Here is a 12,016-nt window from a genome sequence, read left to right as displayed (position 1 = left end):
ACCATAAGCATACTTTTAAAAACAGAATGTGTTTATGTTTGCAGTACAAAGGGTTCATTAACTGCAACTATTTTTTATTATATCATTTTCAGGCGTAGGTATCAGCTGCATGCCAGTGTTTGCCAGTTGATTAGCGCCACCAACACGCTGGATTGAGCATCTGCAGCGACTGACAAAAAGCGCTTACCTCATTGGTCAGTCAGTTTTCATCGCAGTCCGAACACAAAAATGTTATATATATATATATATATATATATATATATATATATATATATATATATATATATAATGAAAACTCTCCATAAAAAACCTGCGGATGATTTGTCGGACCCGATGTGCATAACAAAATAGGACTGCATTGACACATACAAAAGCTAGTTCGGAATGAACATGCGTACTGAAAAAACTGACTTGGTGTGAACGGGCCTTTATTCTCTGGCACAGCACTTTTGCACATTGCATAAACCATTAAGAATGCCCATAAAAGTGATTACAATCAAAGCAAAATCAGTGTATTGGGTAAAAATGGACATCTGTCCATCGGGTTATTCTTAAACCGTTTAGGTCAACCCAATTAAGGAAAGCCCTTTAAGGCACAAAGTCGGCTTGAGAATATAGGTGTAAGAATGTGCATGTAATGCATACTAATTGGCTCAACCAACGGTGTGAGTTTGGGGATGTGTCCATCTGTTTGTTAGCTCAACAGGGGAGTGTTTAAAAGAGAGTTGTAGCTGGGTGCCGTCAACGAAGGCTGAACGGCAGTAGTTTATATTCATGGAAAACTATGGTTTAGAATTTTAGGATCCTGTATATCATCCTATGTCATACTATCGGAGCAGAAATGCATCCAGCAGCTCAAACTGTTAGGATAATTCTGAAATGTTCAGGAAAAAAAAAAAAAAAAAAAGAAAAGACACCTAAATGTGGGCAGTCTTGTGAATTTGGGTTTCTAATGAAAGAAATCAATTGATCTACTGATGATAGTCATTTTTGCTGATAAGTGTTAATAAATCACCTTTTAAGGACAGTGGAGCAAGCTTTGAAAATTACAGTATGTTATCATAGAAAATTATCAAATTCTGTTCGTCCTGCTCGATTTAGTTTATGTGTCTAACATGCACCCTGTTTTTGTGACCATCAACAAACAAAGACAAACAAATTTTATGTACAACTACTTTATTTCAATATATGTATAATAATCAGCAGACAGTATGCAGTACAACGCCCCCTAAATGCTTGGAGGACAAAGCACAACACATTACAAACTCACTCAAATCAGCATTACAAATCAGCAATCAACAGAACTGCCACCCAGCAAAATAAGAATATAGACCAATGACAATAAAACTTGAGGTTATCAGGATATCCACATTGTAGAGGGAATGTTATATCTGAAAGACACCCTTTGCTCTCTATGGTATATATGTGTTCTCTGAATGATGGTCTTTGAGCTACCGATCTTGGTTACAGTTACTGGCATATCTGCTTGTTCTGGAGTAGCTAATATCTGTAATTGCCTAACACAGATGGTGAGTTGCATTTTAAGTGGACTTAAGTGCAACCATTTTGCTAGAAAGAGACTTCTGATATAAAACTTAATACAGCTCTCCAGACTGATCAAAATTAAACAAACTGATTTGTAAAACATTTTCAAGAAAACTCTAAACATAAACCAAACTAATATACTGTAAATTCCTACGCCACACTTTAAATGGGAACATGCCAGTCAATAGCTCTTGTTCTAGAAACTCTATAATGGCAGAGCCATACATTTAAATGAACTCATTAACAACTGCCAAATGACAATAGAGAAACCCACAAAACAAAGAAATCAGTTCAGAAAATGAAGAACAAAAAGAACAATAGATGACGAGGAAGACCTTTGAGAGTGAGAGAGGGAAAGACTCTCTACAGGCGAGAAAACCCTTGAAATAATGTTCAGTATACAACAGCCTTCAGCAAACTATATACATGAGAAGCATAGAGAGACTGCAAACTAACCTCTTTCTCCAAAGGACAACACAAATATAAAAGAATGGAGAAATATAGTAAGCTAATAAAGATTAAGGTAAAAAAAAAAACAGCAAAATGTTAGTGCAAGTCCATGCAGTGGAGAAGTACAATAATATTTTAAATACATGGATTACAAGTCAAACATTGCATCCCTTCATTAGAACGATCCCAGTTGGAGAGATGGTGGCATGATTCTGGATGCTTTAGCAGGAGACCTCCATGGTTTGTGGTCTGGTCTGGTTGTCCTGGATGGAGCTGCCAGTGGCTCCCTCCATCTGTGAGCTGGTATGTGCCCGGCTGCGAGAGCCGTCTCCTGAGCCCATACTGGAAGCAGAGTGGGTGCGAGACCGCACCAACCGGGTCATACTAGCAGTGGGCACTGAGACAGAGAGAAAATAAAAATTGAAAGGGGTGAAAACATGGATGGACTTCTGAAGCTGCTTCTAACTTAACGTAACTTCTTGTAGGCATGACTAGAGGGACGATCCCGAGTGAGGGGTATGTGGTTCACAACAAAGTCAGTTTTGCACTCTCAGCATTCAGATCCAAACATATGGAGGTCCAGGAAGGAGAGAATAATGAGTCTCCTTACAGTGAGTGGACTCCTGCACACTGATGACAACTCAACTAATACTGGATTGATAATATGGACCGATAAAGTTTTGAGATTCTGAAAAGGTGCACTAGGTCATTTTTAATTTATATTACATACACTAGTTATCACAATACCAAAAGTTCTTAGTTACCAACGGCGTTGTAGAAATGCGCTTTTCGCTGTCAGCCATCGCTGTTAATTTATGTCTGCAAGTGAAAGAATCCAATTATAGGAGATTATCAAGATAAATCACACAAGATATTTATTATATCAAGATATTTTACTGGTCATGTGATCAACATTGCAGCACTATCGCGATCCCTTTAGACTTTTAATCGTGTGCAGGATCTGAATGACTGAATTCAAAAAGTTAAAATGCTACTTCTATCAGCAATGTCAGCATTGGAACTAGTGAAAATGCAACATTTTTGATATCAGACATTTTTACAGGTCTCTCTGGAATACTACATTTTGATTGATCAATGGCACCATCTAGCGGTCTGATATCTCTGAGTAACAACCGCACATCCTCATCAGACCGCTCATCCAGCTATTGCAAATGTGTGAGTCATCTTTCTTGCTTCTCGGATTACCATGCAATCTCTTCAAGTAAGCTAATAAAATAATTTCAATTTAAATCAATGTTTCATGTGCATTTATTTATTTTTTGGCAAGTAGTCTTGTAATAAGATGCATAATGAGCAGTCAGACATTCATTATTTACAAAAGAAACAGCAACAGAACTCCGTGGATTTCAGAGGTTGTCTGTTCAGGGATTTATTTTCACACAATTACATAATTTCAATGCAACTACATAAAAATGAGCACTTTCACTATTAGATTTTCTTATGCTGATATTAGGAATAAGTGATTTATAGTGAATATTAGAGATATCTATAATTCATATATCCAACAGATGAATAAATTACCCAGCACCATATGTAGAATAAAGCAGCTGAAGATTTCATCTCATGTACATCATTTAAATATCTTTTTTTAAATATTGCTAATTTTTTATTTTGTTTTAATGTTTCAATAACAATCACCAAAGCAATCGCAAAAAAAAATAAATAACAATAATCACTTAGTGCACCTTTAATGAGAATATTATTCTGAATCCCAATTAGCACACTTCTAATGTGATGTATATACACTGACAGAGATTTGTAATGACAAATCGACCGAAAGTCATTTATTTTCAATGCAAGTTGTCGATTTGAGGCTACGTGATTGGCAGAGACAGTAACAAAGTTGAGCAGAATTTAATTTGATGTAAATGAACAAAGACGAGGGGCAGGAACAACCAATGGACGTGTACACGGTGAAGCTCAAGAGATCCACCCCCCAATAAAGTTGAATATAGTAGCTGATTCTGAATGCCTACTAACAACCAACAGTACAATGAGGTCCAGTGATATATTTGCAGTCAGTGAGAACACAAATGAAGTGTGAAAAGTATTGCACCAGACAGTACAGTGCACCAGAACTGGGATATAATACAATGTCATTAAAGTGTGTCTTGGTACGGCACCAGAAAATGTAGCAAACCAATCTGTCGCCACATTAGTTTAAAAAAAAACAAGAATGGGTGTATATCAAAAGTATACCATCCAAACATCTTTGACATACTATTTTCAATGCACTGTGAATTGAGAGGCACTCATTATAGTTTCGCTAAATATATAGGATGGATATTCTGCAAATTGGGATTCAACTCTGCACCATAAGAACAGTCTAAATGTCTATATCCTGATCACAGAACCACCCTGTTTGGACACTGCAGTCATTATTCTCCCATGAACGAAAGAGAATCCTCGGGTTGGGATCAAGCTCAAATTCATTTTTACCATTGCAGCAAAATGAATAGAGAATATGCAGACAATGTAAAAATGTGTCATGCAGAATAAAGTCATGTTTCAATGTGAATCAGAAAAGAATAAAGTAATAAAACACTTGTTGATAAAGTGAAGACGACAGTGTGCATGAACAGGTACTCCCTTTAACAGCATATAATCAAATACAAACATAGACAACAAACGGACATGTGTCCATACCATGCTTTACACACCATGATGCAGAGACAAAAAGATATTTGAATGCATGTGATTGTGACAGGAGGGACTTGGAATGGACAGTGAAGACAGGAAGCATGGTAGGTTGAGATGACGGGCTTAGGCGCAGCAAAAGGTGCTGGCTGATCTCCTGGTACCTGATTCGCTGTTCAGATGGCTGAGCAGAACATGAGGGACTGGTGGCATTGGGCGTAGGGGTCAAGGAGGAAGAGAGAAGAGGGAAAGCAAAAGGAGGAAGATAAAGAAGGGACAGAGGAAAGAGAGGTTATTTGGTAGTACTTTCTGGAAGAGGGAGGATAGAGAATAGGAAAGGTAGATAAAGCAGAAGCTAAAAGGAGAAAATGCAAGGAAGGCAGGGGAAGTTAGACCGTGTGATGCGAATAGCCTTAATATCTAGTGCTGAGAAATACTCAAAATGCAAATTATGCTGCAGCCAGGGGCCAGAGGAACCATTTTTTTTTAATGGGTACGATTCCCTTTTGGATATATTTGATTATTTAATAAGGTATTTCCATGGGGGGCATGGGTAGCTCAGCTAGTAAAGACGCTAACTACCACCCCTGGAGTTTGCGAGTTCGAATACCAGGGCATGCTGTGTGACTCCAACCAGGTCTCCTAAGCAACCAAATCAGACGCGGAGGCAACTGAGATTCGTCCTCCGCATGCAGGCGAGTCACTATGCCACCATGAGGACATAGAGTACTTTGGGAATATAAGGTTATAATATAATGTTTAACTTGATAAAATGCAATGATGTGTAAAACCAATATGATTTTTTTAACCAGAGATTTTCACGTTTTATTACCTACACATATAACATCCATAAAAACATGTCATGTTTTGTATGTAAACATTTGTTTGTGTATGAAGAAAAATCCGATGACAATGAATATCATGTATGAATACCATGTCTCTTGTACCATTCTCAAGATAGAAAAGTTCATGATTAAATATGCACTATTTTTAAACGGGAAATGTTTAAAAGTCTGAAACAAAGGACCATAGCTCAACTGTCAGAAAAGACAGTCCAGTTGACAATGTGACTCTGAAAAGTCACTTCTGATTGGCGCAGGACACCTTTGGGGGATGCAGCCAATCTTAGTTCAAATAGTTCCAAACAGGAAGAAGTCGATCTCTTGACTCTTCGTCCTCTTGCGTCTCTCTAGCCCTCTCTTCATCTTGCTCTTCGGTTGCTCTCTGAACACTCTTCCTCCCATGTGAGATCCAAGGGAACTCGACAACCCGAGGAGGAGTGAGAAGGCCTCACTTCACAGCTAACATCATTCATACAGACAATATACTTCGACCATACAGGGATCAAAACATCGACGGAACGAACTTTCGACCAAGAACCGAGCAATATAAAGGATGCTAGGACACACAAGTAACACCTCCATTATTGTCCTCAAAGTGCTAGTGAATTGATGAAATATTTTTGGTAATCCGATAGCAAATCGATGTAGACTCAAAGGAGGATGAAATGGTTCTTAAGGTATTGTCGATAGACTCCGTAGAGTTCATCTTCACTGTATTGATCATTTATTTCACATTCTGTCACTACTCACCAACCTGTCTTATGTATATATGTGTTAGATTAGATTTATGTTTAGATTAGTAATAAAGTTTGTCTGTGTTCAAAGACGATTTGACTGTGGTATATTATGATGAATAATCTCATCACTGTTTCTAAAAGATTTGGCTTCAAAGATGTACCTAAATACATGTGATATTTTCAATAAGCTATGAGAATAATATCACTCCAATAAGTGAATTAATCATAATTCACTTATTAAAGCTAATTCCTTACAGTAGAAATTGTGAGCTGATACAACTAGACATTGTATTACGATTTCAATGTTGGAGAGTCTATTAAAGACAAATAATCTAGTTATTTGTTATTTATCTAATTTATAATGGTTGCCGAACGTGACTAATTCCCTTATACATTTCATTACCTAATAAGGTACAACAAAGACTGCTTAATCTAGTCCATAGCACACATATTTTGAGACCCTAAATTCCCTCCTAAATTTAGCATGTGTGCAAATTACCCTACAAATAATGATGGTAAAATGCGCGCAAAATACCCATTTTATCTGACCCCGGCCACATCTCTAAATTATATATGTAACTTACAGGACTTAAAGGATCTGCTGCTAACGTGTTGGTGCCAGATCCCACAGGACACCTTCAGAGGTCTTGCGGAGTCCATGCCTTGATGGATCAAAGCAATTTTGGTGGCATAAGGGGGACCTATATGATATTAGGCAGGTGGTTTTAATGTTGTGGCTCTCAGTCTCACGTGAAGCCCTGCCAATTTATAGATACAGACAGGACACGCACATGGATAATCTAAATTGCGATATACACAACAAAGTAAAATCTCTACCAACTGACACTTTATATCATCACTACGATATATATCGCCATGCTGCCCAGCCCTAGTGAGCCCAAGTTAAGCTCAATCCACACCAATTGTGGCATAATATTGATTACCACAAAAATGTATTTCGACTCATTCCTTCTTTCTTTAAAAAACCCAAAATGGAGGTTACAGTGAGCCACTTACAATGGAAGTGAATGGAGACAATGTTTAGAAGGGGATGAAAGGCAGAAATGTTAAGTTTATAATTTTATCAAATCAATAACATTAATTCTTCTGTTAAAATGTGTGTATTATTTGAGCTGTAAAGTTGTTAACATAAATTATTTATTTTTTAAAGTCGTTTTGAGGTTTTAGGGTTTATGGTTTATTGCTCCATCACGGCAACAAAATTGTAAAATTGTCTAGAACTTTACATAGAAAAGTTTAGGAAGTGATTTTACCACACTAAAATTATGTTACCACGCATACTGATTGCATCTTGTGGCTTTGAAACAGTAAGCATTTTACTGTTAACGGATTGACCTCATTCACGTCCATTGTAAGTGCCTCATTGTAATTTTGCTTTAAAAAAACAAAAAAAGAGGAGGTACAAGACTAAATACATTTTTGTGGTAATCAATATTATGCCACAAATGCTGTTGATTGAGCTTAACTTATTGAACCTTATAGGCTGCAGTTAGCTCACAAGGTTTTGGAAATCTTATAAAAGCCCAATTCTGAAAAAGTTGGGACAGTATGAAAAATGCTAATAAAAACAAAAGGTGATTTGTAAATCATATTTCACACTTTGCTATATTGAAAACACCACAACTAAACATTATATGATGTTTTACCTGAATGTGTTTTTTTCTTTTCAGATTAAACTTAATTTAATTTGTGATTTTTACAGTCGTTTTAGGGTTTGTTGACATTACATCATCATAGTAATAAAGTTGTAGAATTTTCTATAACTTTACACAGATGTGGTAAGTGATTTAATGACAGTAAAATCATGTTAACACGCATATTGTTTGTCTTGTGTCTATACTTTTTTTTCTTTTTTTAATTAAAGATTTTCAAATAATAATAACAACATCAAAAACAAAGACATACAGGCAAACAAGCCAACAAACAAACCCCAGGCACTGCAAGTTCGATAAAATGTACATTGTACAAATGTGTCCGTTTACAAAAAACGCAAGTCAAAACAAGAGAAGCCAAAACCTTCTCAAAATAAAAATTTGAAAATTTGTATAGAAAGGATTGGAGAGGATCCCAAAGACTCGTAAATTTGTCCTGTTTGTGGTTGAGGTCATAGGTTAGTTTCTCCAAAGGAAGAAAGGCTGACAGTTGATAAATCCACATAGAAATAGTAGGGACCTGAGGTGTAGACCATTTTAATAGTATACATTTCTTAGCCAGGAATATAAGGGTTGTAAACAGAGGATTGAAGCCTGAGTCAAGCAGGTCTTTACGAAAGTCATTCAGCAGAAAAAGTGAGGGAGATAAAATAAAACGTTTTCCTATCTCCTGAATTGCAGAGTGAACCCCTTTCCAAAATGGTTGGATATGAACACATGGCCAAAACACATGAAAAAAATGTGCCCTTACAAGTCCTGCATTTAAAACGGAGGTCGGAACAATCTGGGAACATTTTATGCAGACGGACAGGTGTAAAATAAATTCTGTGAAAGAATTTAAAATTTAGTTCATGTATGGAAATCGAGGTGCATTTTGGAAAAATACCATCACAAATCCTGGTCCAGTCTTCGGAGTTAAACATAACTCCTAGGTCCCGTTCCCACAGTGGTTTCAAAGAATCGTAAACAGAGGAATCAGAGTAAGCTAGTAAGGTATAGAATTTGGAAATAAGCCCTTTGAATGAATTAACTGACAATATGGTTTCTTCCAATTCTGATAATTTGAATCGAAATTTGTTTAGCTTTATAAGAGACTCTATAAAGTGCCGGATTTGAAGACATTTTAAAAAAGTCTTGGGAGGGTATACCAAACTCTGTTCTAATTTGTGCAAATGATCTCAAGGTTTCAGAGGTAAACATTCCTGAGAAGTCAGACAAACCTCTAAAACTCCAGTCCAGCAACCCAATGCTCCTTATCTGAATGGGAAAGTCCGGGTTCAAAGCCAAAGGGGAGTGAATGGATATATTTGGAGGGATATTCAGATGTTTTTTCACGTCCTTCCAAACCAGTAATGTGTTATAGACCATCACATTATCAGTGAGAGAGCTTATCTGAGTTGTACTGTTAATAAAGCACAGAGAGTCTAAACTTCTTGGATGACAAAAAGTCAATCCATAGGGCGTCCTGCCTATTCATAACCCAGCTTGTTATAATTTTGATGTGAGCAGCCCAGTAATAAAGCTAGAAATTGGGTAAGGAGAGACCCCCGAGGTCCCTTGGTTTACAAAGTTTAGAAAAACCAACTCTCTGTTGCTTATTGCTCCAAATATATCGAGATATGACAGAATTCAAGGATTTAAAGAGCGAGGAAGCTAAGTAGCATGGGAGATTCTGAAAGAGATAGTTTAAATGAGGAAGTACGTTCATCTTAATAACGTTAACTCTCCCAAGAAGGGAAATTGGTAAAGGTGTCCACCTTTCTAAATCTTTTTTAACTTTTTGAATTAAAGGAGAATAATTTGTTTCAAATAAATTATTCAAGTCAGGGGTGAGGAAAATGCCCAAATATTTAATGCCTTTTTTAGAAACATCAAAAGGAAATTGTATCGGGGATTTATCGGAGTAATTAAAAGACATAGAAATAGACTTTTCGATATTGACTCTATAGCCCGACACTGAACTGAACGAAGCCAAGGAATCCAGAACTGCAGAAGCAGAAGTCCGTAAATTCCCTAAATATAAAAGAACGTAATCTGCATACAGAGAGATGATGTGTTTTTTCCCTCTGATTACAATTCCGGATATATCGGGACTGGTCCTGATAGATTCTGCCAAGGGTTCAATGAATAACGTAAACAATAAGGGTGATAAAGGGCATCCCTGTCTGCAACCTCTTCGCACTGGAAAACCTTCGGACATCAAGCCGTTTGTGTTGACAGAGGCAATAGAGTCTGAATAAAGAAGCTTAATAACATTAGTAAAATTGGAGCCTAGTCCGAATTTTTCCAAAACCAAAAACAGGAAAGGCCACTCCACGTGATCAAAAGCCTTTTCGGCATCCAAGGATAATATCATTGATGTCTTTTTTTGGGTGCGAAAATAACGTATAGCATTAAGAGTGTGGTGTACATTATCTGAACCATGTCTGGATTTCACAAATCCTGCTTGGTCAGGATTTATCACCTTGGGAAGAATAGATTCTAGTCTGTGGGCCAGAACTTTTGCTAATATTTTCTAGTCCACATTAAGAAGGCTAATGGGCCTATAAGATGAGCAATCTAGAGGATTTTTATCTTTTTTTAGAAGTAAAAGGCTAAATTGAAGCATGTCTCCACGAAGGGGGGACTTCACCTTTCCAGATATCATTGAACACAGGCATGAGAATCGGATGTATATTGGGCCAGAATTGTTTTTAAAATTCCAAAGGGAAGCCATCTGGACCGGGACATTTCCCGTTCGGCATAGATTGAATTGCTGTCCAAACCTCCTCTACTGAAAACGGGGCGTTTAAGTTAAGACGGTCTTCCTCGGAGCATAACGGTAATGTGACTTTACTTAAAAAGGCAACAATGTCAGAATCTGTCGCTTTTGATTCAGAACTATATAGGGATTTATAGAATTCCTTGAAAGTGCTGTTTATGGTTAAAGGGTCTCTCGAAGGGACACCATTTATATTTCGTATCATATTAATTGACCGGTTATTGTTTTGATTTTTTAGTTGGTATGCTAGTAACCTACTAGATTTATTGCCAAATTCATAGTATTTTTGTTTAGTGAAGAGCAGAAGCTTCTGAATATGAGAGGTACGATCCATATTAAGCTTAATTCTTGCATTCGTCAAAACTTTTAAGTTCGAAACAGTAGGAAATTGCTTACGTATTCGTTCCAGTCTGGTTACCTCATTTTCAAGACTTTTTCTATTACTGTCTTTGACTCTTTTTAGATGGGAGGTATAAGAAATAAGGTGACCGCATAAAGTGGCCTTGGCCGCATCCCAAATCATGGCAGAAGACGCAGGAGAATTACTGTTGTCCAGCCAAAACTGAGACAAACTATCTGAGACAAAAGATGAGAAAGGATCATTGTTTAAAAGAGATGTATTAAACCTACAATTTGAGGTTCTAGGAATGCTAAATGCAGGGTCAATCTGCAAGCGTACTGCTGCATGATCTGATAGGGCGATAGAGTCAATATGACAAGACTGAACGGCATGCAAAAATTGTTTAGGAAGAAAGAAATAATCAAGCCTGGAATATGAATTGTGAGGGTGAGAATAGACTGTATAATCTTTCACTTTAGGATTTAATGGACGCCATACGTCTATTAAGCCAGAATCTGAACATAAATTGTTGAGCACCTTAGATGATTTAGGGTTTGAAACATTTGCAGATGAAGATTTATCTAGAGAAGCATTCATTATACAATTAAAGTCTCCTGCTAGGAAACCTAAGCCTTTGCAATGGTAAGTGAATAGTAAGATCATCTGAGATATAAAGTTGGGGGAATCTACATTTGGAGCATAAACGTTGAGAATAGTTTATGTTGATCGAGGATGGAACCCGTGATCATAATAAATTTCCCTTCAGGATCTGTTTCCTCATGTTCTAAAATAAAAGGTATATTTTTATTAAAAAGAATGGCTACCCCTCTTTTGTTCTGTGAGTAAGAGGAAAAGTAGACTTGACCCACCCAGTCTCTTCCCAGCTTCGAATGCTCAACATCGGATAGTTTTGTTTCCTGAAGCAGTACTATGTCGGGTTTTTGTTTTTTCAAGTAAGTTAAAAAAAAATTTCCTCTTAATGACATGCCCAATCCCTTGAACATTCCAAG

General features: G+C 37.0%; 1 protein-coding gene across 5 annotated transcripts in view; it reads right to left on the bottom strand.

The window, feature by feature from the left end:
• Positions 1 to 1,167: 1,167 nt before the first annotated feature.
• LOC127629154 (protein NDRG3-like) overlaps positions 1,168 to 12,016 on the bottom strand; it is a 107,102-nt gene continuing 96,253 nt past the window's right edge. For 4 of the 5 annotated variants that reach the window (XM_052106251.1, XM_052106252.1, XM_052106253.1 and 1 more), the window contains 2 exons: positions 4,818 to 4,856; positions 1,168 to 2,392 (listed from right to left, as the gene is read on the bottom strand). In XM_052106251.1, the coding sequence (XP_051962211.1) occupies positions 2,217 to 2,392; positions 4,818 to 4,856 (215 nt within the window). In that variant the 3' untranslated portion in view covers positions 1,168 to 2,216. The remainder of the gene's footprint in view (positions 2,393 to 4,817; positions 4,857 to 12,016) is intronic. The other variant, XM_052106254.1, reaches the window with a different exon arrangement.

Source organism: Xyrauchen texanus, chromosome 35 (assembly GCF_025860055.1).
Source record: "Xyrauchen texanus isolate HMW12.3.18 chromosome 35, RBS_HiC_50CHRs, whole genome shotgun sequence".
In the NCBI taxonomy this organism is placed as follows: Eukaryota; Metazoa; Chordata; class Actinopteri; order Cypriniformes; family Catostomidae; genus Xyrauchen; species Xyrauchen texanus.
Note: the sequence above shows the minus strand (reverse complement) of the source record. Positions and strands in the feature narration are given on the sequence as shown.